Source organism: Coregonus clupeaformis, chromosome 18 (assembly GCF_020615455.1).
Source record: "Coregonus clupeaformis isolate EN_2021a chromosome 18, ASM2061545v1, whole genome shotgun sequence".
In the NCBI taxonomy this organism is placed as follows: domain Eukaryota; kingdom Metazoa; phylum Chordata; class Actinopteri; order Salmoniformes; family Salmonidae; genus Coregonus; species Coregonus clupeaformis.
The window spans coordinates 21,037,387-21,065,036 of record NC_059209.1 but is presented as its reverse complement, the minus strand read 5'-3'; the positions used below and the strand labels follow the sequence as shown (position 1 = coordinate 21,065,036).

Below are 27,650 nucleotides of genomic sequence, written 5' to 3'. Positions count from 1 at the left end.
GACTGCTTGTCTAGCTTGCTAGCTAAGATTTTGAAAGTATGATGTTGACATGATCAGTCCAATCAAAGCTACAGTAGATATAACGTGATTTGACCTCATTTTATCTGTGGCCAATGACCTTGAGCATTCTTGGATGGGTACTTCTGATGTAACTCTATGGCAGCACCCAAGGGGCTTGAATTTTTTAGCTCTCCCCGTTGATTTTGCGGTGACGTAGTGTCCCCATGTGGGACAGAACACTGAGCCAATCACGGCGCAAACAGAGAACATTACTAACCCCTATGCTCCATATTTTCCGCTGGCTGCCCCATCACCACAGAAAGCACTGAGCTAGGCTGAAACACCTACATGTAGGCTATATTGTTCACAAACATTGGAGTAGCCTAAAACAAGCTTATAGTTTGGGTTCTGACGGGTTACGACAGTTGAACTAAATTGTGAGGCATTTATAAGTTATAATCTTCAAGAATCAATGGGTACATATCATTTAATTTATAAGTAAAAAAAATTATGTAGCAATTAAGGATACTAGCTTTAATCTCCTCATCCTGTGACATGCCCAAGGGAAACCCACATTTCAGAGGTCCCCGTCCGACCGTGTTGTTACATCGAATTCCAAAATTAGGCTATATTTGTGCCATTGGTGCGCAATTTTGTTAAATTGTATCATAGTTTTAAGAGCGGCATTGTACTTTGTCATCTGATTTCACTTCGTTCACTCCGTGAGAACCAAGCATGGGCAAGTAGATAAGAATTGAACCAGTGTTATGTCAACAAAGAGATAAAGAATGATTGTAAAACTTTTTCTCTTTCTTGTCAAGTAGGTGCCTAAATTGGGCGGGGACCCCTTGTGCGATAGCAAATTCATCAAGGACCCCCTCATAGTCCGATCACAACTCGAGTGAGTCAAAAATAGCATACAAGGAGTCTAGTAAACCATGACTTGGGAAGGAACATTTAAAATATTGCAGTTTTCAAGCTAATTTCCTGCAATTCTACACCTTTTGTCATGAGGCAACTAGAACTGCTGTTTTAAAGCTTAAATTACAGTGCATTTATGTTTTTGTTTTTTTATACAAGTAGTATTGAGTTCAAAAATGTATAATTAGTGGAGTACTGTGGATACCAATATCCCTGTGAGCCTAGCCTGCCCATGTTGCCCAGGGTTAAATTAAAGGCCCAGTGCAGTCAAAAACAGGATTTTCCTGTGTTTTTTATGTATGTTTCCACACTATGAGATTGGAATAATACTGTTAAATTGTGAAAATTATGATAATGCAGCCTGGTCTCATAGACTAGATGTAACATAGTAAATGAAAGTCCATGACACTCAAATTAGTATGATTTGTTACGTTAGGCCTCCTGTAGCTCAGTTGGTAGAGCATGGCGCTTGCAATGCCAAGGTTGTGGGTTCGATTCCCACGGGGGGGCCAGTGAAAAATGTATGCACTCACTAACTGTAAGTCGCTCTGGATAAGAGCATCTGCTAAATGACTAAAAATGTTTGGTATGTTTACATAAGACATAAGGTTACTTAAGGCAAAAACAAAAAGAGGGTGCTTGGTTGGGGTGGGCGTATGAAGTGAATGTCTATAAACCCAAAGGTTGCGTGTTCAAACCTCATCATGGATAACTTAAGCAGTTTAGCTCATTCCCACCAGGGGCCAGTATGAAAATGTATGCACTCACTAACTGTAAGTCGCTCTGGATAAGAGCGTCTGCTAAATGACTAAAATGTAATTAGCAACTTTGCAACTACTAACTACTTAGCATGTAAGCTAACCTTAACCCCTAGCATAGCTAACCTTAGCCACCTAGGTAACATTAGCGTTAGCCACAACAAATTGGAATTTGTAACATATCATACCTATTGTAAATTCGTAACATATCATACGAAATGGATGATGGCCATTAGGGGTGTGCCGACATGGTCATACTCTTATCCATATCCGTAAATTAAAACCTTAAGTGTTTTAATATGCCTAAGGAGATGTTCGCAAAATACCTCCCTGCACATTCTCTCAGCAAAAAACCTGCAGATTAGGAGCAGCGCGCTGAGGGGTGTGTGGTGTGTTTGTATGTGTCTGTGTTTCCTCAATTTGCAGCGGGGAGCCAAGTTAGCTGTCACTCAGTCAGAATGCGCATCAGCGTTTTTCCCTACCCTTGTCCCGCTTGTTAGATATTATGCACATTGATAGCTTAATATCAAACGTCCTCGCCATGTGATTTATCATAGTAGCAGGCAGCAGCAATCTAAATGATTGGACTGAAAACATGCAAGGAAAAGTGATCAGGGGAAATTATGAAGCGAGTGGACGGAGAAATACATTTCACTCTCCAATCAGAGCAGCAGGATCAACGCACTTTCTCTTTACAGTGAGGCAAACTAGCCAGTTGAGTAATTTAGACCACTCAAAACCTTGCACATGACTGACTGACATGAGAAAGATGTGTGCTGGCACCGTTTAAAGTACTATTTTTTTTTAGATCATGGATAATTACAAAATATACTCGGTTCATAATCGTATCCAAAAAATTGCCCATATCCGTTACGATACTAGTTTTGTCTGACTACTCGGCACACCCCTAATACATACCATACCAAACGTAACATGAGTCCAGGTTGGATAATGCCTTTTTAGTGTAAGAGCTGTTTGAAAATACCAGATTTCAGCCTGTTTTGGTGGGATGGAGATTTTGGCCTGCCTGGTGACATCACCAGGTGGTGAATTAGTTAATAGACCATCAAGAGAGTTCCAAACCTCTCTGCTATTAACAGCTAATTTTCATTTTTCCCTTCCTCACTCAGACCACTCCCAGACAGTTCATGCAAAATTCTTGCTTGAGAAATTGCTCATTGCTAAGCATAATTTTTTGTTTCTTTCTGACCATTTTAATTGAAAACAATCACAGTAAGGTACTTAATGTTTTACTCAGAAATGATTTGATATTGAGATATTGGAACTTTAAAAACATAAATTGTAGATTCATATTAATAATATGCCATTTAGTAGACGCTTTTATCCAAAGCGATTTACAGTCATGTGTGCATACATTTTTACATATGGGTGGTCCCGGGGATCGAACCCACTACCCTGGCGTTACAAGCGCCGTGCTCTACCAATTGAGCTACAGAGGACCACATTATTATTATTAGGACCACCATATTATTACATTGTATTGTGTTACACCCTCTAAAATTATTCCACAGATCCCTTGTTTAATCTGTTATTAGTAATATTAATGAAAAAAAAAAATGTAAAAACAATAAATAGTCGTTTTTTTTTTTTATCTGGCCGTGGACCCCCTGCAGTACCTTGTCCACTGACCCCATTTTGAGAACCCCTGTGCTAGGACACACAACTAGGCTACTCTATCGTATTAAAGTGGGTCTGCTCAGTGCTTACTAACCCAAACAAAGAGCCTGACAGACTGACATGCGACACGACTCCATGTGTCCAACTTGTGTAATGTGCTGTCAGCTGCATACAATACATTATTGCTAGGCCAGGACGAGATGCCTTAAAAACACGCCACTTCGATACAGCCACGACTTTTTCGTAGCAGGTTAGGAGAATTAGGTTAAGGTTATGAAAATGGTCAGGGTTAGCGAAAATGCTCTCCTAACCTGCTACAAAAAGTCACCTGTATCGAAGTGGCGTGTTTTTAGGAAGACCCTAGGCTATATTTGCTCAGATTAATTAAATCAATTTTCAGCGCATGTGAAGATCATGAACTCAACAGAGACAAACACACTTGACAAGTTAGGCCTACTCTGTTTCTCCCGAGCTAAAACACTGTCATGAGGAGTAGGCTAGTTTATACATATTCTAAATGGAGAGATGCATAAATGGGACACAAGCACGAAGTGAGGAGGACAAGGCAGTCAAACCAAGCGTGAGTGTGACCGCATTTGGCCACCATTTCAAACAGAATCGACACATTCGAGCTCGAAAAAGGGGGCTGGATAGGCTATTTTCCCGGAGGCCCCTGGCTGTCCAAAACTATGGAGTTACATAACGGTCATGCCTAGATGGATACAGTTTTACATTTTCACCTAATTCTCCTAACTTGCTACGTTAATTATCCAAATCTGCTGCGTAAATTCTCCTAAACACTACGAAAAGTAAATTTTGACAAAAGCTGTATCCCTTCTAGACAAAACCGTTACATAACATCAGAAAACAACGCCAGTTTGCGGGCAAGGCAAGCCCACTCGATGCTATCAACCAAGGGGCGCACACACCCCTCTATCGTCAACGCCCCCTCCACAATCCTCCTCCCCGATAGGTCCAGGCAGAGATAAAAAACAAAACAACTGGGGCTTTAAAAAGATCCACATTGTTCAGTCCATCAGTAACATCTGGTCATTAGACTGGTTTTAGTGTTACAGTCGCGGCTTTGCCGATGCACACTTTCTTCTTCTCCATCATCTCCCGAGAGGACAGAAATCAAAGTTCTTAATTTTTTATTGTAGCTTCAACCAAAAACACGAAAATGCCCAGCAAAAGGAAGAAGAACAAGCGCCGCATGAGAAGGGTGGTAAGTGCGCACACCAGGGTTCCTTCAGTTTCTCCATATTGTAGCTAATTATGATTAGGTTATTATACTTTTTTAAATAATCCGTGCTACAAGTGTTCCCCTCCACTTCTGTAATCGAAGTGCATTGAACAGTTCATCCATTGGAATTCATCAAACAATATATCACTGGATGAATGATCGGGACCATGATCGCGCAAACCTATTTGTAGGCTAACAAAATAGTTTTTCACATTCTAAATTACTGGTCGTTTTTTTAAAGGTGAGTTGATGCATGCGAAGAAACCACTGCCAAGATGTCCTAATAATTTCCAATCCATCAGCCTGGTCTCATAGATGAGACATAACATAGTAAACAAATTAGTATGAAATGTTACATTTACATTTTACATTTGGTATGGTTACATAAGACTGAGGTTACTTATGGCAAAAATGAAAGGAGGGTGGTTCGTCGGGCGTATAACGCAAACATCTAGTCCCCTGTAGCTCAGTTGGAAGAGCATGGCGCTTGCAACGCCAGGGTTGTGGGTTCATTTCCCACGGGGGGCCAGTATGAAAACGTATGCACTCACTAACTGTAAGTCGCTCTGGATAAGAGCGTCTGCTAAATGACCAAAATGTAAAATGTAAATCTAGCAACCCAAAGGTTACTTAGCATGTTGGCTAACTCCTAACCCTAATCCATAGCCTAGCTAACGTTAGCCATCTAGTAGTCACCTACCTAAGCCACAACAAATTGGAATTCGTAACATATCATACAAATTATAATTCGTAACATCATATGAAATGAATGATGGGCATCCACAAATTAATACCATACGTAACAAACTAATTTAAACCCCCCCCCGATATACTATGTTACGTCTACCCCTGAGTCCAGGTTGCCCAATCCACCCAGCTACATGATGGGCACCATGTGTTGAATTTAGCTTGTCTGGCTAAATTTACATTACATTTTAGTAGATGCTCTTATCCAGAGCGACTTACAGTTAGTGAGTGCATACATTATTTTTTATACTGGTCCCCCGTGGGAATCGAACCCACAACCCTGGCGTTGCAAACGCCATGCTCTACCAACTGAGCTACATCCCTGCCGGCCATTCCCTCCCCTACCCTGGGCCAATTGCGCCACTCGGGAGCTACATGACCAGCACCCTGCATTGGATGTGGCTTGTCTAACTGTTTTATTTAGGATACTCCTGGCTCGGTTCCACTCCACGCACGGTGCGCATAGTTGATCTCGCTGTGTACTTCGCTCTGGATAAGAGCGTCTGCTAAATGACTAAAATGTAAATGTACTTGGCCAAGTAGGTTATCTATCATTTGTATTAATTTTTTTGTACTTTTTAACCCAATTTCGTGATATCCAATTGGTAGTTACAGTCTTGTCCCATTGAAGGTCGAGAGCCATGCGTCCTCAGCCATGCTGCACTGACTGTAAGTTGCTCTGGATAAGAGCGTCTGCTAAATGACTAAAATGTAAATGTACTTGGCCAAGTAGGTTATCTATCATTTGTATTTAATTTTTTGTACTTTTTACCCCAATTTCGTGATATCCAATTGGTAGTTACAGTCTTGTCCCATTGAAGGTCGAGAGCCATGCGTCCTCAGCCATGCTGCACTGCTTCTTGACACACTGCTCGCTTAACCCGGAAGCCAGCCGCACCAATGTGTCGGAGGAAACACCGTACAGCTTGCGACCAACGCCAGCGTGCATGTGCCCGGCCGCCACAAGGAATCGCTAGAGCGCGATGGGACAAGGACATCCCAGCCGGCCAAACCCTCCCCTAACCCGGGCGACGCTGGGCCAATTGTGTGCCGCCTCATGGGTCTCCCAGTCGCGGCCGACTGCGACACAGCCCGGGATCGAACCTGGATCTGTAGTGACGTATCTAGCACTGATCAGTGCCTTAGACCGCTGTGCCACTTGGGAGGCCTTATCTATAAATTGTTATAAAGAATCTGTGACACGGCCATGCTGGTTCTGAGATTTTGTTGTAAATTTGATTGAAGGTTTATCGCTAGCACACATCATAGGCACAAAATGCGCGCAACAACACAGTGGGGTGCACTCCGTGTTTGCGGCTACAATTGCTTGGCCAGTCATTTAGGCCTAAACTTTCACCTATGTAATGTTATCCAGAGCTCTGTATAGTTCTGCAGTAAGCCAGTAGGCCTAACATTGTACATGCACTACACTAGAGATTCCTTGCAAATACTTCTCAGTATGGTGAGAAGGAAGTTCTCCTAAACACTCTTCCCCATAGTTTTCTGGCAAGACTCCACTCAAACCAAGGCTGTATTTGGTAATGAGTCGTAGGCATGCGCTACACCAGACTGCTTTCTTAGGGCCTGTGCAGTCTTTGAAACCTTTCACAGATGGCCAGATAAAAACGTATCCCAAATCAGTTACTGCTCAGTCTTGGCCTTATCACCTCTGCATGCTCAAGATATCTACAGAGGTGGTCCTCTGGTGGTCAGCTGGTAGAGCACGGCGCTTGTAACGCCAAGGTAGTGGGTTCGATCCCCGGGACCACCCATACACAAAAATTTATGCACGCATGACTGTAAGTCGCTTTGGATAAAAGCGTCTGCTAAATGGCATATTATTATTATTATACAGAGGTGCATGGAAGGGAGATCTCTCTTGCTGATTGACACTCCAAGCACCAACTAGGGCTCATGTTCTGCTTAGTGACTTTCTTAACATGTGCTTTTTTTGTGCTCCCCTATCCCTTCAAAACAGTTTTTCCAGTGTCTTTCCAAAGGATGACGATGCCTAGTAAATGTCCTTAAGACTAGTCCTGTTGATGACTGGCTCAAAAAAGCGGTTGTTTTGACAGACAGACCAAAGGCAGAGCTGTTTTTGTATGCACACTCACTGGGCTTATGCACTTGGTGGGCTGTGTAAGCTGTAAACTCTGCTGGCTGGCCGGTCGTCTCTTGCAGCTAACGAGGCGTAGGGTGTGATTATAACCTGATTATAATGCGATTAGTTTACTGTCTGCCATGCAGGGCCCCATCCGGAGCCCTGAGCCCTGCTGACTCGCAGGTTTCAGTCCCGCCTGACTTGACCTGTCAGAATCACTCGGATTCAGCTAATTTACTGCCATTATCTAACTAGTTTGGGCCTCCCATCCCCCCTGCTCCATTGATCGGCGCCATAGCCCAAAGGTTTAGTCCTCTGTCCTCTCTGGGAAAACATGTTGATCCTAGTTTGGCATCGAATAGAATAGCCCCCCCCCATCAACCCCAAACTAGATGAGGAATTCAATAACTAACAGCCCTCTGGCTGGATTACCTTCAGCAGCCTCTCCCCATATTTTTTTCTCTCCATCTCTCAATGTTTAATCAAAGCGGAGTGATTCAAGGTAAAGTTAATCTGACACCCTTCTCTCTCTCTCTGTCTTTCGCTCGCTTGCTCTGTGTGTTGAGCAGCAGGCCCAGAGGAGAGTCCTTGAGGAGCAGCATGCTGCTGGCACTGGCAAAGGGACCCCAGGAGTGGCTGCTGTGGCCGCCCCCCCTGTTAATGTCAAAGAAGTGGCAAAGTGTCCCAAGCTTGTCCCCATACAGACTCAAGTAGTAAGCGTCCCCGTTGTAGCGCTGCTGGCCCCAGTCAAAGTACCGGAGCCTAAACCTGTGGTGGCGGCGGTAGAGGCTGAAGTGGTGGCAGCAGAGGTTGAAGTTGAGGCACCAGTCGAAGCTCCAGTAGAGGCTGAAGTGGTGGCAGCAGAGGTTGAAGTTGAGGCACCAGTCGAAGCTCCAGTAGAGGCTGAAGAAGCCACATTGGAGGTCGAAGCCCCAATTGAAACCCCAGATGTGGTCGACGGCCCAGTCGAAGCCCCAGAAGAAGTCCCAGTTGTAGAAGTGGAAGTCCCAGCAGAAGCTCCAGTGGGGCCCCCTACAGAAGAAACTTCAGCAGTGCAGGAGGTTGAAGAAAGCGTCATTCCAAAGACGGAGCTAGTAATGGAGGTAAAGGCCCTCTCCCATTTTTTATTTGTTTGCGGACGGAGAGTATATGGGGTCAGGTGCAGTTTCTGGTGTATTGGGAAGGGACTGGGAGGTGGCAGTAAGAGAACAGTGTGTTCTATTTAAGAGGCTGTGCATGTACACAGAGAGTGGGCAGGGCCTCTGTTGCAGTCTCTATATATTATTGGGTACATTAACACGGTCTACAGTAAAGGATTATTTGTCTGTTTTTAAAACTGATTTCAGGAGATTGTGGTGAGAGTAATTGGATAAAATGAGATTGATGACGTTTCTCTAGAGCTGTACAGATGTAAGATCTTAATTTGAGCCAGTTTGCTACAGCAGGAAAATAATCCTGCAACAAGAGGAAATTTTAATTATTATGTGGATTATAATTAATGGAAATTTTTGTAGGGGTTGATACATTTTTCATACTGGAAAAATAAGTTTGAAATTTCAAAGTGGAAATTACAAACTTCAGAAGTCTTTTTAAACCTCAAATGCACTACGTGTTTAAAATGTCCTGCATTGCAGGAAAGTTTCCTGCAACGGGGTGATCAAATTAAGATCCTACATCTGTATTAAGGTTTTGTGATGAATCAGGTTAGCTAACACTTTCCCCTACACATGATTTGGTGTTTATTGCAGGTCGCAAGTAGCTTTATCCTTTTGTGTGGAAGTTTCAATCCTATGAATGTTAAATGTTGGTAGTGTATCATCGTAATAATTTAGTTTATGCAGCTGTTTATGAGTCTTGTTCAGTGTCCTGTGTTGGAAATGTGTACGGTGCTTGTTGGCATTTGTTCAGCTGCTATAGTGTCTCTAAAGTGCCTCCTTCGCTGTAGCTAAGTTATGTACACATGGCATGTGTGTGCTCACATGTATGTGAGTGTGTGGAGAGCGGGATGAGGGGGTGGTTATATACGATGATGGGCTCTTGGTCAGCCGATAGAGTAAAATGCCTATTTTCCCCAGCCCTATGCTGCTGCACATACCATAGACATGCCAAATACGCCTTAGACCTATACGCACAAGCTTTCATTAAAGTACTTTAGGCGCATCCACACACATAGTGGATGTGTTATACACACTCAGTATCAGGATAGTTTTATTGAGTTGGTGAGATTGCAAATCCTTACACACTTAACATAGGAGCGCTGAGACACGTGCACACACACATCCATACACCGTGTTGGTAGAGAAAGAGTGGACAGTTGGTGGCTCTGGTCAGTCGGTTGTGGTGTCTTCACCATGGGCCTCATATTCAGCTGGCTGTGGGGGCCGAGAGGCCACCCCACTACTGGACGTCACCATGGAGACACAGGTGAGCCCCCCTCTCAGATGGGTGGTGTGGTCGGCTTATCCTGGAGTGAGGGGACAGGGCATCGGAGGCAGAACATTTTGTACCAGGCAGCATTCTTTCTTTGCTCCAATAGCTCCCTCCTCCTTTCCCACTCTTCCCTTCTTGTGTGTTTGTGTTTGCTTATGGGGCCCCTATAGAGGAGCACTTTCTGCCTGGCACGTGTTTTCTCTGAAGGAGGGGCCAGTGGATGCACATGAGTAGATCATGTCGTGTTGTAACTGGTTGATGCCGTAGGGGTGGGAGGAGACAGAATCTTAGGTGGAAGTGGAGTTTTGGGGAGGGGTACTGCCAATGGAGAGATGTTGAGTCTTTCAACAAAAGGAGTGTGGGGGCATGGATGTCTCGGGGGTCCATGCTGCCTGCCTGCCTGGCAGATGGATTGATCACCTGGTGCCTCTACACGTGAGGCAGACGCCTGGAGTTTGCTAAACGGCATTGGCACTTGGATTGGAACTGGTGCTTTGGTCAGATTACATGAAAATTGAGCTCTTTGGCCACGCACACCAGTGGTGGGTTTGGCGTCGAAATGAGAATGCATAAGGAGAAAATAACCCCATACCTACTGTAAAATATGGATATTTGATGTTATGGGGCTATTTGGTTTCCACTGGTCCTGGGGCCCTTGTTAAGGTCAACAACATCATGAACTTTACTCAGTACCAGGACATTTTAGCCAAAAACCTGGTTGCCTCTGTCAGTAGGCTGAAACCTGGCCACAAGTGGATCTTCCAGCAAGACAATAACCCCAAGCACACATCAAAATCCACAAAGAAATTGTTAATTGGCCACAAAATCAACATGAAACCCATTGAAAATCTGTGGTTTGAATTGAAGAGGGCAGTCCATAAGTGCAGACAAAGGATATCAAGAAACTCTGAAGGATTTTGTATGGAGGAATGGTATAAGATCCCTCCCAATGTGTTCTCCAACTCATAAAACATTTTAGAAAAAGGCTCGGTGCTGTTATCCTCGCAAGGTGAGGTATTGAAAACGTGTCAATAATTTGGACCCCTACTGTTTTCAGAAAAAATATATATTACTTGTTAAACAAAATCTCTTTCTCTGAGCAATTGTATTAGTATGAAATAATATAATTTCCCATAAATTTTTTTGCATACAATATAGCTCAGTATTTGAATTATACTGAACAAAAATATAAACGCATCATGCAACAATTTCAACGATTGTACTGAGTTACAGTTCATATACAGTGCCTTGCAAAAGTATTCATCCCCCTTGGCATTTTTCCTATTTTGTTGCATTACAATCTGTAATTTAAATGGATTTTTATTTGGATTTCATGTAATGGACACACAAAATAGTCCAAATTGGTGAAGTGAAATTAAAAAAAATAACTTGTTTCAAAAAAGTGGTGCGCGCATATGTATTCACCCTCTTTGCTGTGAAGCCCCTAAATAAGATCTGGTGCAACCAATTACCTTCAGAAGTCACATAATTAGTTTAAAAAGTCCACCTGTGTGCAATCTAAGTGTCACATGATCTGTCACATGATCTCAGTATATATACACCTGTTCTGAAAGGCCCCAGAGTCTGCACCACCAAGCAAGCGGCACCATGAAGACCAAGGAGCTCTCCAAACAGGTCAGGGACAAAGTTGTGGAGAAGTACAGATCAGGGTTGGGTTATAGAAAAATATCAGAGACTTTGAACATCCCACGGAGCACCATTACATCCATTATTTAAAAAAATGGAAAGAATATGGCACCACAACAAACCTGCCAAGAGAGGGCCGCCCACCAAAACTCACAGACCAGGCAAGGAGGGCATTAATCAGAGAGGCAACAAAGAGACCAAAGATAACCCTTAAGCAGCTGCAAAGCTCCACAGTGGAGATTGGAGTATCTGTCGAAAGGACCACTTTAAGCCGTACACTCAACAGAGCTCGGCTTTACGGAAGAGTGGCCAGAAAAAAGCCATTGCTTAAAGAAGAAAATAAGCAAACACGTTTGGTGTTCGCCAAAAAGCATGTGGGAGACTCCCCAAACATATGGAAGAAGGTACTCTGGTCAGATGAGCCTAAAATTGAGCTTTTTGGCCATCAAGGAAAACGCTATGTCTGGCGCAAAGCCAACATCTCTCATCACCCCGAGAACACCATCCCGACAGTGAAGCATGGTGGTGGTGGCAGCATCATGCTGTGGGGATGTTTTTCATAAGCAGGGACTGGGAAACTGGTCAGAATTGAGGGAATGATGGATGGCGCTAAATACAGGGAAATTCTTGAGGGAAACCTGTTTCACTCTTCCAGAGATTTGAGACTGGGACGGAGGTTCACCTTCCAGCAGGACAATGACTCTAAGCATACTGCTAAAGCAACACTTGAGTGGTTTAAGGGGAAACATTTACAGTTGAAGTCAGAAGTTTACATACACTTAGTTTGTAGTCATTAAAACTCGTTTTTTTCAACCACTCCACACATTTTTGGTTAACAAACTATACATTTACATTTTACATTTACGTCATTTAGCAGACGCTCTTATCCAGAGCGACTTACAAATAGGTGCATTCACCTTATAGCCAGTGGGATAACCACTTAACAATTTATTTATTTATTTATTTTTTTTTGGGGGGGGGTGGGGGGGTTAGAAGGATTACTTTATCCTATCCCAGGTGTTCCTTAAAGAGGTGGATAGTTTTGGCAAGTCGGTTAGGACATCTGCTTTGTGCATGACACAAGTCATTTTTCCAAAAAGTTGTTTACAGACAGATTATTTCACTTATAATTCACTGTATCACAATTCCAGTGGGTCAGAAGTTTATATACACTAAGTTGACAGTGCCTTTAAACAGCTTGGAAAATTCCAGAAAATGATGGCTAATTGACATCATTTCAGTCAATTGAAGGTGTACCTGTGGATGTATTTCAAGGCCTACCTTCAAACTCAGTGCCTCTTTGCTTGACATCATGGGAAAATCAAAATAAATCAGCCAAGACCTCAGCAAAAAATGTTTAGACCTCCACAAGTCTGGTTCATAATTGGGAGAAATTTCCAAACGCCTGAAGGTACCACATTCATCTGTACAAACAATAGTATGCAAGTATAAACACCATGGGACCATGCAGCCGTCATACCGCTCAGGAAGGAGACACGTTCTGTCTCCTAGAGATTAACATACATTGGTGCGAAAAGTGCAAATCAATCCCAGAACAACAGCAAAGGACCTTGTAAAGATGCTGGAGGAAACAGGTACAAAAGTATCTATATCCACAGTAAAACGAGTCCTATATCGACATAACCTGAAAGGCCGCTCCGCAAGGAAGAAGCCACTGCTCCAAAACTGCCATAAAAAAGCCAGACTACGGTTTGCAACTGCACATGGGGACAAAGATCGTACTTTTTGGAGAAATGTCCTCTTGTCTGATGAAACAAAAATAGAATCGTTTGCCCATAATGACCATCATTATGTTTGGAGGAAAAAGGGGGTTGCTTGCAAGCCGAAGAACACCATCCCAACCGTGAAGCACGGAGGTGGCAACATCATGCTGTGGGGGTACTTTGCTGCAGGAGGGACTGGTGCACTTCACAAAATAGATGGCATCATGAGGAAGGAAAATGATGTGGATATATTGAAGCAACATCTCAAGACATCAGTCAGGAAGTTAAAGCTTGGTCGCAAATGGGTCTTCCAAATGGACAATGACCCCAAGCATACTTCCAAAGTTGTGCCAAAATGGCTTAAGGACAACAAAGTCAAGGTATTGGAGTGGCCATCACAAAGCCCTGACCTCAATCCTATAGAACATTTGTGGGCAGAACTGAAAAAGTGTGTGCGAGCAAGGAGGCCTACAAACCTGACTCAGTTACACCAGCTCTGTCAGGAGGAATGGGCCAAAATTCACCCAACTTATTGTGGGAAGCTTGTGGAAGGCTACCCAAAACGTTTGACCCAAGTTAAACAATTTAAAGGCAATGCTACCAAATACTAATTGAGTGTATGTAAACTTCTGACCCACTGGGAATGTGATGAAAGAAATAAAAGCAGAAATAAATCATTCTCTCTACTATTATTCTAACGTTTCACATTCTTAAAATAAAGTGGTTATCCTAACTGACCTAAGACAGGGATTTTTTACTAGGATTAAATGTCAGGAATTGTGAAAAGCTGAGTTTAAATGTATTTGGCTAAGGTGTATATAAACTTCTGACTTCAACTGTAAATGTCTTGGAATGGCCTAGTCAAAGCCCAGACCTCAATCCAATTGAGAATCTCTGGTATTATTTAAAGATTGCTGTACACCAGCGGAACCCTTCCAACTTGAAGGAGCTGGAGCAGTTTTCTCTTGAAGAATGGGCAAGAATCCCAGTGGATAGATTTGCCAAGCTTATAGAGACATAGCCCGAGAGATTTGCAGCTGTAATTGCTGCAAAAGGTGGCTTTTCAAAGTATTGACTTTGGGTGTGGTGAATAGTTATGCACGCTCAAGTTTTATGTTTTTTTGTCTTATTTCTTGTTTGTCTCACAATAAAAAAGATTTTGCATCTTCAAAGTGGTAGGCATGTTGTGTAAATCAAATGATACAAACCCCCCAAAAATCAATTTTAATTCCAGGTTGTAAGGCAACAAAATAGGACAAATGCCAAGGGGGGTGAATACTTTCGCAAGCCACTGTAAGGAAATCAGTCAATTGAAATAAATTAATTTGGCCCTGGGCAGGGGTGCAGCCATGTGTTTTGCGTTCCGAGATGCCGTTCTGCACACCACTGTTGTACTGCGCCATTATTTGTCTGTTTGTGGCCGCTTGTACGATTCTTACCATTCTCCCTTGACCACTCATCAACGAGCTGTTTTCGCCCACAGGACTGCCGATGAATGGATGTTTTTATTTGTCTCACCATCCTCACCCTGAGAATGCGTGAAAAGCCCAGGAGGGTGGCCGTTTCTGAGGTCACTTGTTTTGCCCATTCTAACGTTCAATCGAACAGTAACTGAATGCCTGTCTGCCTGCTTTATATAGCAAGTCACGGCCACGTGACTCACTGTCTGTAGAAGAGATACATTTTCGTGATGTACCTAATAAGCTGTCCGGTGAGTGTATACCCCCATATCACAAACTGAAAACACAACGTGTGGACAATTAATTGGTTAGAGAGGTCTCATATCACTTTAATTTGTATCTTTAGAATCGAGGCAAAGTTGGTTCCTGTTTCAGTCACGTCTTTGGCCAACGATGGTCAACGACTTGACAAAAGTGATCCACTCGAACGCGCCCAATGGGTTGGGGAGATGGAGAGGGCCAAGATGGCTGCCCCTTTCGTGTTCCAAGCGTCCTCGTAACCTCCATCTTGAACTTTGTTCTCTTCTCTCGGCCTGACATGGAGAGAAGAGGAGGGGGCGTGGCAGCTTGTCTTGCGTGTTTGCACCCCTAGTGTGTTTTCCAAGGGAAGGTTTATGAAATGAACATGATGCCCCAAACCAGAACAACTTTGCTGCTCTGCCACTCCAGTATGGGGCTAGTTTGACCTCATACAGTGGGGGAAAAAAGTATTTAGTCAGCCACCAATTATGCAAGTTCTCCCACTTAAAAAGATGAGAGAGGCCTGTAATTTTCATCATAGGTACACGTCAACTATGACAGACAAAATGAGGAAAAAAAATCCAGAAAATCACATTGTAGGATATTTAATGAATTTATTTGCAAATTATGGTGGAAAATAAGTATTTGGTCAATAACAAAAGTTTCTCAATACTTTGTTATATACCCTTTGTTGGCAATGACACCGGTCAAACGTTTTCTGTAAGTCTTCACAAGGTTTTCACACACTGTTGCTGGTATTTTGGCCCATTCCTCCATGCAGATCTCCTCTAGAGCAGTGATGTTTTGGGGCTGTCGCTGGGCAACACAGACTTTCAACTCCCTCCAAAGATTTTGTATGGGGTTGAGATCTGGAGACTGGCTAGGCCACTCCAGGACCTTGAAATGCTTCTTACGAAGCCACTCCTTCGTTGCCCGGGCGGTGTGTTTGGGATCATTGTCATGCTGAAAGACCCAGCCACGTTTCATCTTCAATGCCCTTGCTGATGGAAGGAGGTTTTCACTCAAAATCTCACGATACATGGCCCCATTCATTCTTTCCTTTACACGGATCAGTCGTCCTGGTCCCTTTGCAGAAAAACAGCCCCAAAGCATGATGTTTCCACCCCCATGCTTCACAGTAGGTATGGTGTTCTTTGGATGCAACTCAGCATTCTTTGTCCTCCAAACACGACAAGTTGAGTTTTTACCAGAAAGTTCTATTTTGGTTTCATCTGACCATATGACATTCTCCCAATCCTCTTCTGGATCATCCAAATGCACTCTAGCAAACTTCAGATGGGCCTGGACATGTACTGGCTTAAGCAGGGGGACACGTCTGGCACTGCAGGATTTGAGTCCCTGGCGGCGTAGTGTGTTACTGATGGTAGGCTTTGTTACTTTGGTCCCAGCTCTCTGCAGGTCATTCACTAGGTCCCCCCGTGTGGTTCTGGGATTTTTGCTCACCGTTCTTGTGATCATTTTGACCCCACGGGGTGAGATCTTGCGTGGAGCCCCAGATCGAGGGAGATTATCAGTGGTCTTGTATGTCTTCCATTTCCTAATAATTGCTTCCACAGTTGATTTCTTCAAACCAAGCTGCTTACCTATTGCAGATTCAGTCTTCCCAGCCTGGTGCAGGTCTACAATTTTGTTTCTGGTGTCCTTTGACAGCTCTTTGGTCTTGGCCATAGTGGAGTTTGGAGTGTGACTGTTTGAGGTTGTGGACAGGTGTCTTTTATACTGATAACAAGTTCAAACAGGTGCCATTAATACAGGTAACGAGTGGAGGACAGAGGAGCCTCTTAAAGAAGAAGTTACAGGTCTGTGAGAGCCAGAAATCTTGCTTGTTTGTAGGTGACCAAATACTTATTTTCCACCATAATTTGCAAATAAATTCATTAAAAATCCTACAATGTGATTTTCTGGAATTATTTTTTTTTCTCAATTTGTCTGTCATAGTTGACGTGTACCTATGGTGAAAATTACAGGCCTCTCTCATCTTTTTAAGTGGGAGAACTTGCACAATTGGTGGCTGACTAAATACTTTTTCCCCCACTGTTTCTATTTACATATAGCAGTCAGTGAATATGTATATTAATAACGACTTCTTTCTCTCTACCTCTTCCAGGCCGCATCCATCCCTGAGGCTCCCGTGTCAGCTCCTGCCGAATTTGAGGTAAACCTCCCCTCCCCTACCCTTTCCTCAACTCCCTGAACTATTTCCCCACATCATCTGCTGTTGCTCAAACATTGTTCTGGTGGAGCGGCAGAGTCTGAACAAAGGACAAGCCTTTCTACAGAAATGTGTTTATACTAGTATGACGCCAGCTTCCCACCCTTTCACTACCACAGTGTGGTCAACAACTACCCCTCCTTCTGCATTTAGTTGGGCCATACATAGTAATATCCCCTTTCGGTACTCTTTATTTTATAAATGTGTAGACTAACTCCTTGTCGTCCCTATTCAGGTCCAGGTTGAAGACTCCGTAGCCATTACCACAGAGATTGCACAGGTAAAAGCCTATCTTTGTCATTCGTCTGTCTCTGTGTGTGTGTGTGCAATATGAAAAATATATAGTGCATGCGATTTTAGTCCAAGTGATTCTGGTGCATGGTAGAATCTGTAGGTAGTCTATGGTACATTAGGTGAGTGTTTCAGTAGTACTGTGTGTATATCACCCATAGTGCCGTTGCATGTTTATTTAGTTTTTGTGTGGCGTATTTGACTGTGTTCCACTGCATGTTTAGACGCATGACGAGCCGTTGGTCAAGGCCGACGTGGAGGCTGAAATAGTTGCCGAGGTCCAAGCGGAGGTCGAGACAGTAGTCGAGCCAGAACCAGGGCCAGTGGTCGAGGCCGACGCTGCCCCAGTAGTGGAAACTGAAGTTGAAATTGAAGAGGTGGTGATCGACGCAGAGGACAGTCCTGTGATTGAAGCTGAGGTCATTCCTATGGTCGACACAGATGCCATTCCTGAAGAAGTTGAAGTAGAGGAGGCCCCAGTCGTCACAGAGGTGCTACATCATGCTAACGTGCTACGTCGCTAACGACCCTTCTCTGCTCTCACGCCTCTGCCTTTCCTGAAGACGCTCAACTCAAGTCCTTTGTTCTTTTGCGTGATGTTGTGCATGTTGTGTGTGATCGTGTGTGGTTTGCTCTGTTCCTTCCCCTTTCTCTTTCTCTTAAACAGCGTTCAGAAAAAGCATCTTTGATTGGATGAGTCTTTAATTAGTAATTTCTCCTCGTTCCAGGATGAGCCTGTCATGACAGAGGCACCTGAAGAGGTTCCAGTTGTAAGCAGACATTTCTCACTACTTTATTATTGTACAAATCTCTAGATGCCACTAGATCCATTTCCTAAGCGTTCGTGTCAGCTCATTGCAGCCTGGGCTTTTGAGCTAGTGATTGCTGCTAATAGTAAGGCTATGGCTCTCCCTAGTGGACAGCTGGAGCACTTCGCAAATTTTACACTTCAGTGTTTGCTCCCCTGGTCGTGCCTGTATTGACCAATGGTAGATTTTTTTGTGTTGCCTAATTTTTGCTTTGGAATCAAACTGACTCTCTCTTCCCAGGAAACAGAAATTATCCCAGAAACGCCGTCGGAGCCCGTGGAAGCCCCAGTTGAAGCCCCCGTAGCCGAGGTCGCTCCCTCAGAACCCCTTGGAGAGGTAAGGCTGACCAACGCATGGCATTAAGCCTGCTCAGTCCTAGGGGTGTGAACGTTAAACGAAATTGGGACGTTAACTTTAAGAAAAAATACCTAACCGAAAAAGTTATTCCGCAAAATTTAAATCCCAGTGCAGTTACATTTACATTTACATTTACGTCATTTAGCAGACACTCTTATCCAGAGCGACTTACAAATTGGTGCATTCACCTTATAGCCAGTGGGATAACCACTTTACAATATGTTTTTTCTTTCTTTGGGGTGGGGTAAGGGGGGTAGAAGGATTACTTTATCCTATCCCAGGTATTCCTTAAAGAGGTGGGGTTTCAAGTGTCTCCGGAAGGTGGTGAGTGACTCCGCTGTCCTGGCGTCGTGAGGGAGCTTTTTCCACCATTGGGGTGCCAGAGCAGCGAACAGTTTTGACTGGGCTGAGCGGGAACTGTGCTTCCGCAGAGGTAGGGGGGCCAGCAGGCCAGAGGTGGATGAACGCAATGCCCTCGTTTGGGTGTAGGGACTGATCAGAGCCTGAAGGTACGGTGGTGCCGTTCCCCTCACAGCTCCGTAGGCAAGCACCATGGTCTTGTAGCAGATGCGAGCTTCAACTGGAAGCCAGTGGAGTGTGCGGAGGAGCGGGGTGACGTGATAGAACTTGGGAAGGTTGAACACCAGACGGGCTGCGGCATTCTGGATGAGTTGTAGGGGTTTAATGGCACAGGCAGGGAGCCCAGCCAACAGCGAGTTGCAGTAATCCAGACGGGAGATGACAAGTGCCTGTATTAGGACCTGTGCCGCTTCCTGTGTAAGGCAGGGTCGTACTCTCCTAATGTTGTAGAGCATGAACCTACAGGATCGGGTCACCGCCTTGATGTTAGCGGAGAACGACAGGGTGTTGTCCAGGGTCACGCCAAGGCTCTTTGCACTCTGGGAGGAGGACACAACGGAGTTGTCAACCGTGATGGCGAGATCATGGAACGGGCAGTCCTTCCCCGGGAGGAAGAGCAGCTCCGTCTTGCCGAGGTTCAGCTTGAGGTGGTGATCCGTCATCCACACTGATATGTCTGCCAGACATGCAGAGATGCGATTCGCCACCTGGTTATCAGAAGGGGGAAAGGAGAAGATTAGTTGTGTGTTGTCTGCGTAGCAATGATAGGAGAGGCCATGTGAGGATATGACAGAGCCAAGTGACTTGGTGTATAGCGAGAATAGGAGAGGGCCTAGAACTGAGCCCTGGGGGACCCCAGTGGTGAGAGCACGTGGTGCGGAGACAGATTCTCACCACGCCACTTGGTAGGAGCGACCGGTCAGGTAGGACGCAATCGAAGAGTGAGCCGCGCCAGAGATGCCCAACTCAGAGAGGGTGGAGAGGAGGATCTGATGGTTCACAGTATCAAAGGCAGCAGACAGGTCTAGAAGGACAAGAGCAGAGGAGAGAGAGTTAGCTTTAGCAGTGCGGAGAGCCTCCGTGACACAGAGAAGAGCAGTCTCAGTTGAATGACCAGTCTTGAAACCTGACTGGTTTGGATCAAGAAGGTCATTCTGAGAGAGATAGCAAGAGAGTTGGCTAAATACGGCATGCTCAAGAGTTTTGGAGAGAAAAGAAAGAAGGGATACTGGTCTGTAGTTGTTGACATCGGAGGGATCGAGTGTAGGTTTTTTGAGAAGGGGTGCAACTCTCGCTCTCTTGAAGACGGAAGGGACATAGCCAGCGGTCAAGGATGAGTTGATGAGTGAGGTGAGGTAAGGTCTCCGGAGATGGTCTGGAGAAGAGAGGAGGGGATAGGGTCAGGCGGGCAGGTTGTTGGGCGGCCGGCCGTCACAAGTCGCAAGATTTCATCTGGAGAGAGAGGGGAGAAAGAAGTCAAAGCATAGGGTAGGGCAGTGTGAGCAGGACCAGCAGTGTCATTTGACTTAACAAACGAGGATCGGATGTCGTCAACCTTCTTTGCAAAATGGTTGACGAAGTCATCCACAGAGAGGGAGGAGGGGGGGAGGGGGAGGAGGATTCAGCAGGGAGGAGAAGGTGGCAAAGAGCTTCCTAGGGTTAGAGGCAGATGCTTGGAATTTAGAGTGGAGTTATCACTAAATTATCATCATAAAGGGAAAAATGTATAATAAACAAAAACCTAATGCAACAATGCTGTAACGTTAGTAGAAGATATGCATCTTTCAAATTATTTGCCATGGATATAAAGTGTTTCGCTCGTCAACGTTAAGATTGAAAAAGGCAAGCAACAGCAGCGAACCGCCTGCTCTGCACGCTGTTGTACACGTCGATCCAGAGCATCCCAAACATGCTCAATGTGTGACATGTCTGAATCAGTGGAGGCTCCTCAGAGGAGGAAGGGGAGGACCATCCTCAGTAATTTTCTAACATTAAAAAGTTTATCCTTTTTAGATAAAACTATACTAAATATAATCACGTCACCAAATAATTGATTAAAACATACTATTTTGCAATTAAGGTCTACAGTAGCCTCAAAACCACTCTGTAGGGCAGCACCATGGTGTAGCCGGAGGACAGCTAGCTTCAGTCCTCCTCTGGGTACATTGACTTCAATACAAAACCTAGGAGGCTCATGGTTCTCACCCACTTCCATAGACTTACACAGTAATTATGACAACTTCCGGAGGACGTCCTCCAACCTATCAGAGCTCTTGCAGAATGAACTGACATGTTGTCCACCCAATCAAAGTATCAGAGAATGAATCTAGTACTAAAAGTAAAAGATACAGCTAGCTAGCACTGCAGTGCATAATATATGGTGAGTAGTTGACTCAAAGAGAAAGACAATAGTTGAACAGTTTTGAACAAATTCATTTCTTCCAAAATGAAGGAGAAGCAAGAAAGTGTCTTTTTTTTCTCCTTCCACTTTCAGTTTCACTTACTTAGCTAGCAAATGCAGCTATCTAGTTTAGCCTACTCAAACACCCTGCTCAAACAGAGGGATGCTATGTTAGCTAGCTGGCTATGACTATCCAACACAACACTGGAACTCTTCCAAGTCAAGGTAAGCTTTTGGTTTGACTAATTTATTGCCACCGGGGCCCACCGGTGTAAGCACTAAACTGCTTACTGACTACACTGTAACATTACTGCATGATTGTAGCAGGTTTACTAACGCGTTAGTTATATTAGCTATGTTGACTATGACGTTACTTTAGCTAATATGGTGACAACGATGTAGGCTGTGTGTAGCAGTTATGATATGGTTTGGAAAGGTTTTTTCGCCTGGTCACATACAGCTGATGTGTTGTGCATTGATGTCCACAAGCGACGAAGGGAAAAGGTGAGAGGAGGAGAGCGCATAGATGCGAGAAGGAATACAACGTGGCTGTTATGAAAGTGAACTGTGATCAGGTGTGTATTCATTATGCCGATTCTGTTGGAAAACGTTTCTTAAACGGAACAAAATGGGGATAAACATACCTGAATTTGTCTAATAGAAACTCTTGTTTGCAACTGTTGGACTAATGATTACACCCTATATCAGCTTGATGCAGGCAAGAGTGTGGAAGGCGGTATTGAATGTGTCACTGTCTGTCCATGTGTCACCTCAATTTTTTATCTCGACCTGTGTGCACCTACGTTGTAAACTTTCATTCATAGGCTAGGTTGTAGCAACCTCATGATGGGTATAAGAAAAATGTGAGTATCATATAGTAGCCTAAACCTATTGCTGTTACATTGAACTGGGTGAATGGAATATGAATGACAGACATCCAATATGCTGTAATAGGAATTAGGCCATGCTCTTGAAAAAAAAAAAAATCCTCCCTCATCTTAAACGGCACTGACTGCCACTGGTCTGAATATGAAGGCCATGGAAGTTCTGGGACATTTTGAGCTTCCAGGAATTGTGTACAGATCCTTGCAACATGGGGCTGTGCATTATTATGCTGAAATATGAGGTGATGGTGGCGGATTAATGACACGACAATGGGCCTCAGGATCTTGTCACGGCATCTCTGTGCATTTAAATTGCCATCGATAAAATGCAATTGTGTTCGTTGTCCATAGTTTATGCCTGCCCATACCATAACCCCACCGCCAACATGGGGCACTCTGTTCACAACATTGACATCAGCAAACCGCTTTCCCACACAACGACATACACGCCATCTGCCCAGTACAGTTGAAAACAAGATTCATCTGTGAAGAGCACACTTCTCCAGCATGTCAGTGGCCATCGAAGGTGAGCATTTGCCCACTGATGTCTGTTACGAAGCCGAACTGCAGTCAGGTTAAGACCCTGGTGAGGACAACGAGCATGCAGATGAACTTCCCTGAGATGGTTTTTGACAGTTTGTGCAGAAAGTCTTCGGTTGTGCAAAACCACAGTTTCATCAGCTGTCCGGGAGGCTGGTCTCAGATGATCCCGCAGGTGAAGAAGACGGATGTGGAGGTCCTGGGCTGGCGTGGTTACGCGTGGTCTGCAGTTGTGAGGCCGGTTGGACGTACTGCCAAATTCTCTAAAACGACGTTGGAGGCAGCTTATGGTAGAGAAATGAACATTCAATTCTCTGGCAACAGCTCTGGTGGACATTCCTGCAGTCAGCATACCAATTGCACGCTCCCTCAACTTGAGACATCTGTGGCATTACAAAACTGCACATTTTAGTTACCTTTAATTGTCCCCAGCACAAGGTGCACCTGTGCAATGATCATGCTGTTTAGTCAGCTTCTTGATATGCCATATCTGTCAGGTGGATGGATTATCTTGGCAAAGGAGAAATGCTCACTAACAGGGATGTAAACAAATTTGTGCACAACATTTGAAATAAATACATTTTCTGTGCATGTGGAACATTTCTGGAATATTTTATTTCAGCCGATGAAACATGAGACCAAATCGCTTGCAGACTTGAATGATTTACTATCGAACACAACAAGTGGCCACTCGACAAAAGGCTTAGGGGCAAAGTGTTGGGTTTGAGATTCAGCCTTTGACTGCAGTAGATAGAACTTCATTGCCCCCATACGTAATTGGACCATATTCTGCATTGTGAATTCACATTGAATTTTATGAAATTTTATGGAAAACCGATAAATGGCCGTTTAAACACCAATAATGTTTTCCCATTTGTCACATCCCTACTCAGTCCCTTTACTTTTCTCAGTAAGAAAGGAGAAATGGAAGTTAAGTTAGAATTTGTCTATGCTCTCCAGGCCCCAGTAGACCCTGTCATCGATAGAGTGGCCGACGACTTTATCGTCACAGAATCTGTCCTCACTGTCGAGGCAGCCATGGCTGAGCCTGCCATCGAGGAGCAGGTGAGACTCACGCTCCGATCATACCTACTCTTAACACATACACACAAGGATGTCGTTTTGGCACACCTTTAATCACCTGCTGACGTCCCGTCAAGTCTGACTGCGTGTCATCTGTGTTCAGGTGCCCGCAGTCCCAACAGATGCACTTGAAGCCCTATCGGAGTCGCGGAACGACGTCCATCCAGTACCTGAGCCCGCCCCTGTCACAGCTGATGAAGTCATCGACGTGAGTCTTCCTACTTTTCTCTATGCAGAGACTGAGGTGCCCAATGTCAGATGTAGTTTTGGTAGAGCAGACATGAGACACACACACACACACACACACAGACTTACTCCTGTAACCCCGTTGTCTGGTTGGTCTCAGGAGGCAGAATGTGAGGAGGAAGAGGTGACAAAGATTGGGGAGAGAGACTACACACTTCCACCCGATTACCGGCCCTTTCCGGAGGACCTGCTGGTCAGAGTTAAACCATAATAACCTACAAGCTTCTCATCTACTCAAGACTCATTTATAATAATGACTCAAACCAACTCTTTACGCAACCACCTTGCTATATTAAGCACTAACATACGATCAAACACTTGGGTGTAGGCTATCCCCTCATTTGAATGCTCTCGCACATTTTGAAACGTGCCCATCCAGGGGTTCTTGTTTCCTCATGGGTTTCTCTTTGGATCAAACCTCCCTCCTTGTGGTCTTCCTTTTTACATTCTGTTCATTCCCTGGGCTGTGGGTTGCTCCAGCTCCTTTTATTGCATTGGGCATGCCATGTACTGTAGTGGGTGGGACTACTGGCTTAGTTGTGCGCTCAACATTGACTGAGTGTATTTCCTTTGCAGGCTACAGAGGAAATTGAAGCCCAGATGGAAATTGAGGCCAAAAAGGACGCCATTGATGAGAATACTGCCCTGGATGTCCTCTCTGGAGATTTCTCAGCCCCCCAGCCTGTCATCTCAGAACTGCAGTGTCACACGCAGCTCATCTCCACACCCGTAGAGCTCGCCACCAGGGTAAGAGCCTATAGTGACACTACTGTATCCAACTCTCCAAATCAATTACAATCTGTCTTTACATGTATTGTAAATCAACCACCTCCTTTCTTACATTCCAATCTAAACCCCTCCCTTGTTCTTTAGGATATCCCAGCAGAGGCAGCACTGAATGGACACATGGCAACTGAGGTGGCCATTGAGGGATAGATCTTTGCAGGTGAGGACTTGTTGTTTAATCTCCCTAAACGCTTTGTTTGAACGCACGTACTTGCGTCGGGTTTAAATTGGCGTTAACATTATGTTATTGTTTCTGTCTCCCCATAGATTTCCTCAGTCAGTATGGAGGACTGAAGTGAGCCTCACGGGGAGCCGACCAGCAAACTTTACTTTTCAATATTTAGGGCTTAAAGGGACCGGGAAATTAAACGGACATCCAACACTAAAAGTGCCTTTCCTGCTTAGGTTCTCACCAAAAGAAAATCAAACACATTTTAAATGCAGCATCGAGGTGGGGGAATAAGAGTCTTTGGATCAGAATGTGACTATTTGGAATGAACAAATTATGGCTTCTTTCATAGATTTTTCTGTATCCCAATGCATGTATTGTGGATTTGCATCGATTGTAAATGGCATACATTGTGTATGAATACTGTAGAATTAATGAATGTGGCAATGGCTTGTCTTCACATTTGGACCATGTTTGTATGGATGGGAGGGGTATTTCCTTGTACGTGTTTTCTACATGCTAACTACACCAGGCACGAGCGTGCGTCTGCGTGCTCCATCATGTGCATGTTGATTTTGTCCATCCACACCAGACGTGATTAGGACTTGCAGGTTGAAATATCAAAACGAACTCTGAACCAGCTATATTAATTTGGGGACAGGTCAAAACACATTAAACATTCATGGTCATTTAGCTAGCTAGCTCGCTGTTGCTAACTAATTTGTCCTGGGATATAAACATTGGGTTGTTACTTTACCTGAAATGCACAAGGTCCTTTTTTCCCTGGATCTTTGTAGAATTCTGACCCATTTTGAGTCACACAATCGTGTGTTCTCTACTCCGACAATTAATCCACAGGTAAAAGGGGAAACCTAGTTAGTTTCTAGTAATCTCTCCTCCTTCAGTCTTCTTCTTCTGTGGACTTTATATGTCGGTTGGCAACCAACTTTAAGGTGCATTACCACCATCAACTGGACTGGAGTGTGGTCCTCAGTTCAGCTTTCAATCACCCACGTGGGTATATGCTCCTAAAAACCAATGAGGGGATGGGAGAGGCGGGACTTGCAGCGTGTCACGCGTCAAAAATAAAACCAAGTTCTATTTTAGTGCCTTGCTACGCAGACGCTCACGAGCAGTTTGGATTAAATGATTGAATAACATGCCCATCCCCTTCACTGTGTACTGGCAATGTGTCTACAGTCCCGTTGGAGAAAGTCTGCCCTGTGCAATGAGAAAGGGTGTGAAGTTTTCCAGGCCCTCTGACCAGATTCTCTTAAAGACGTCCTCTGTCGATTTTTGAACTTTTACTGTTGAAAAGTGATATCCCAAGTATAAATGCAGTAAAGTGCACACACACAAAAAGAGGAAAGCCCCCCCACCCCCACTTATGCTATGTCATGACTTACCTGGACCACCTATTGAGATGTGCCTTTTAAGTAAATCAGGTGAAAAGGAGACAGGAGTGCCGCTTTAACATTCAATTAACTACACTACAATCTGGCCACTGAAAATGGGGGCTTGTAGATCCTGTTTGTTTTTTAATTTAATTTTCTCATTCTGTTTTGTATAGACAATTAGATGTCGTACAACCGCAGTTTGCGTTCATGGTTCTGTGCTTTGGAAGGTACCATGAGGAGTTATGTAATGAATGAGCTGGGTTGGATTTCATTCACCTTTTTGAATAAAGATGTTACTCACCGTGATACAGTTGGCCTGTTTATTCAAAATTCAACTTAGTAATCAGATGTATACTGAAGAAAAATATTAACACAACATGCAACAATTAACGATTTTACTGAGTTACAGTTCATATAAGAAAATCAGTAAATTGAAATAAATAAATTAGGCCCTAATCTATGGATTTCACATGAATTGGCAGGGGCACAGTCCCAGGGAGGCCCACCCACTGAGGAGCCAGGCCTAGCCAGTCAGAATGAGTTTTTCCCCACAAAAGTGCTTTGTTACAGACAGAAATACTCCTCAGTTTCATCAGCTGTCCAGGTGGCTGGTCTCAGACGATTCCGCAGGTGAAGAAGCCGGATGTGGAGATCCTGGGCTTGTGTGGTTACACGTGGTCTGTGGTTGTGAGGCCGGTTGGATGACATTGGAGGTGGCTTATGGTAGAGAAATTAATATTAAATGATCTGGCAAGAGCTCTGGTGGACATTCCTGCAGTCAGCATGACAATTGCACACTCCCTCAAAACTTGAGACATCTGTGGCATTGTGTTGTGTGACAAAACTGCACATTTTAGAGTGGCCTTTTATTGTGCACCTGTGTAATGATCATGCTATTTAATCAGCTTCTTGATATGCCACACCTGTCAGGTGGATGGATTATCTTGGCAAAGGAGAAATTCTCACTAACAGGAATGTCAACAAATGTGTACACAAAATTTGAGAGAGATTTTTGTACGTATAGAAAATATCTGGGATCTTTTATTTGAGCTCATGAAACATGGAACCAACACTTTACATGTTGCGTTTATATTTTTGTTCAGTGTATATGTTCAGCCTGAATTCTACATTGGCATAATGTTTGAAATTTCTTGCACAACCATTCATGCTTTCAGACAGCTGAAG

At 44.1% G+C, this 27,650-nt stretch overlaps 1 protein-coding gene across 4 annotated transcripts; it reads left to right on the top strand.

Moving 5' to 3' along the window:
- Positions 1–4,335: 4,335 nt before the first annotated feature.
- Positions 4,336–25,830, top strand: LOC121550313 (calphotin-like). 4 transcript variants are annotated; one of them, XM_041862530.2, is made up of 13 exons: positions 4,336–4,542; positions 7,978–8,511; positions 17,038–17,085; positions 17,378–17,422; positions 17,658–17,924; positions 18,162–18,203; positions 18,483–18,578; positions 23,745–23,849; positions 23,971–24,075; positions 24,214–24,306; positions 24,690–24,860; positions 24,987–25,059; positions 25,167–25,830. In XM_041862530.2, exons 1-12 carry the CDS (start codon positions 4,498–4,500, stop codon positions 25,047–25,049), a joined length of 1,614 nt encoding a protein of 537 aa, XP_041718464.2. In that variant the 5' UTR covers positions 4,336–4,497; the 3' UTR covers positions 25,050–25,059; positions 25,167–25,830. The 4 variants fall into 4 exon arrangements, with proteins under 4 accessions (XP_041718464.2, XP_041718469.1, XP_041718468.2 ...); XM_041862535.1 differs by lacking the exon at positions 7,978–8,511; XM_041862534.2 differs by lacking the exon at positions 17,658–17,924.
- The last annotated feature ends 1,820 nt before the right edge of the window (positions 25,831–27,650 follow it).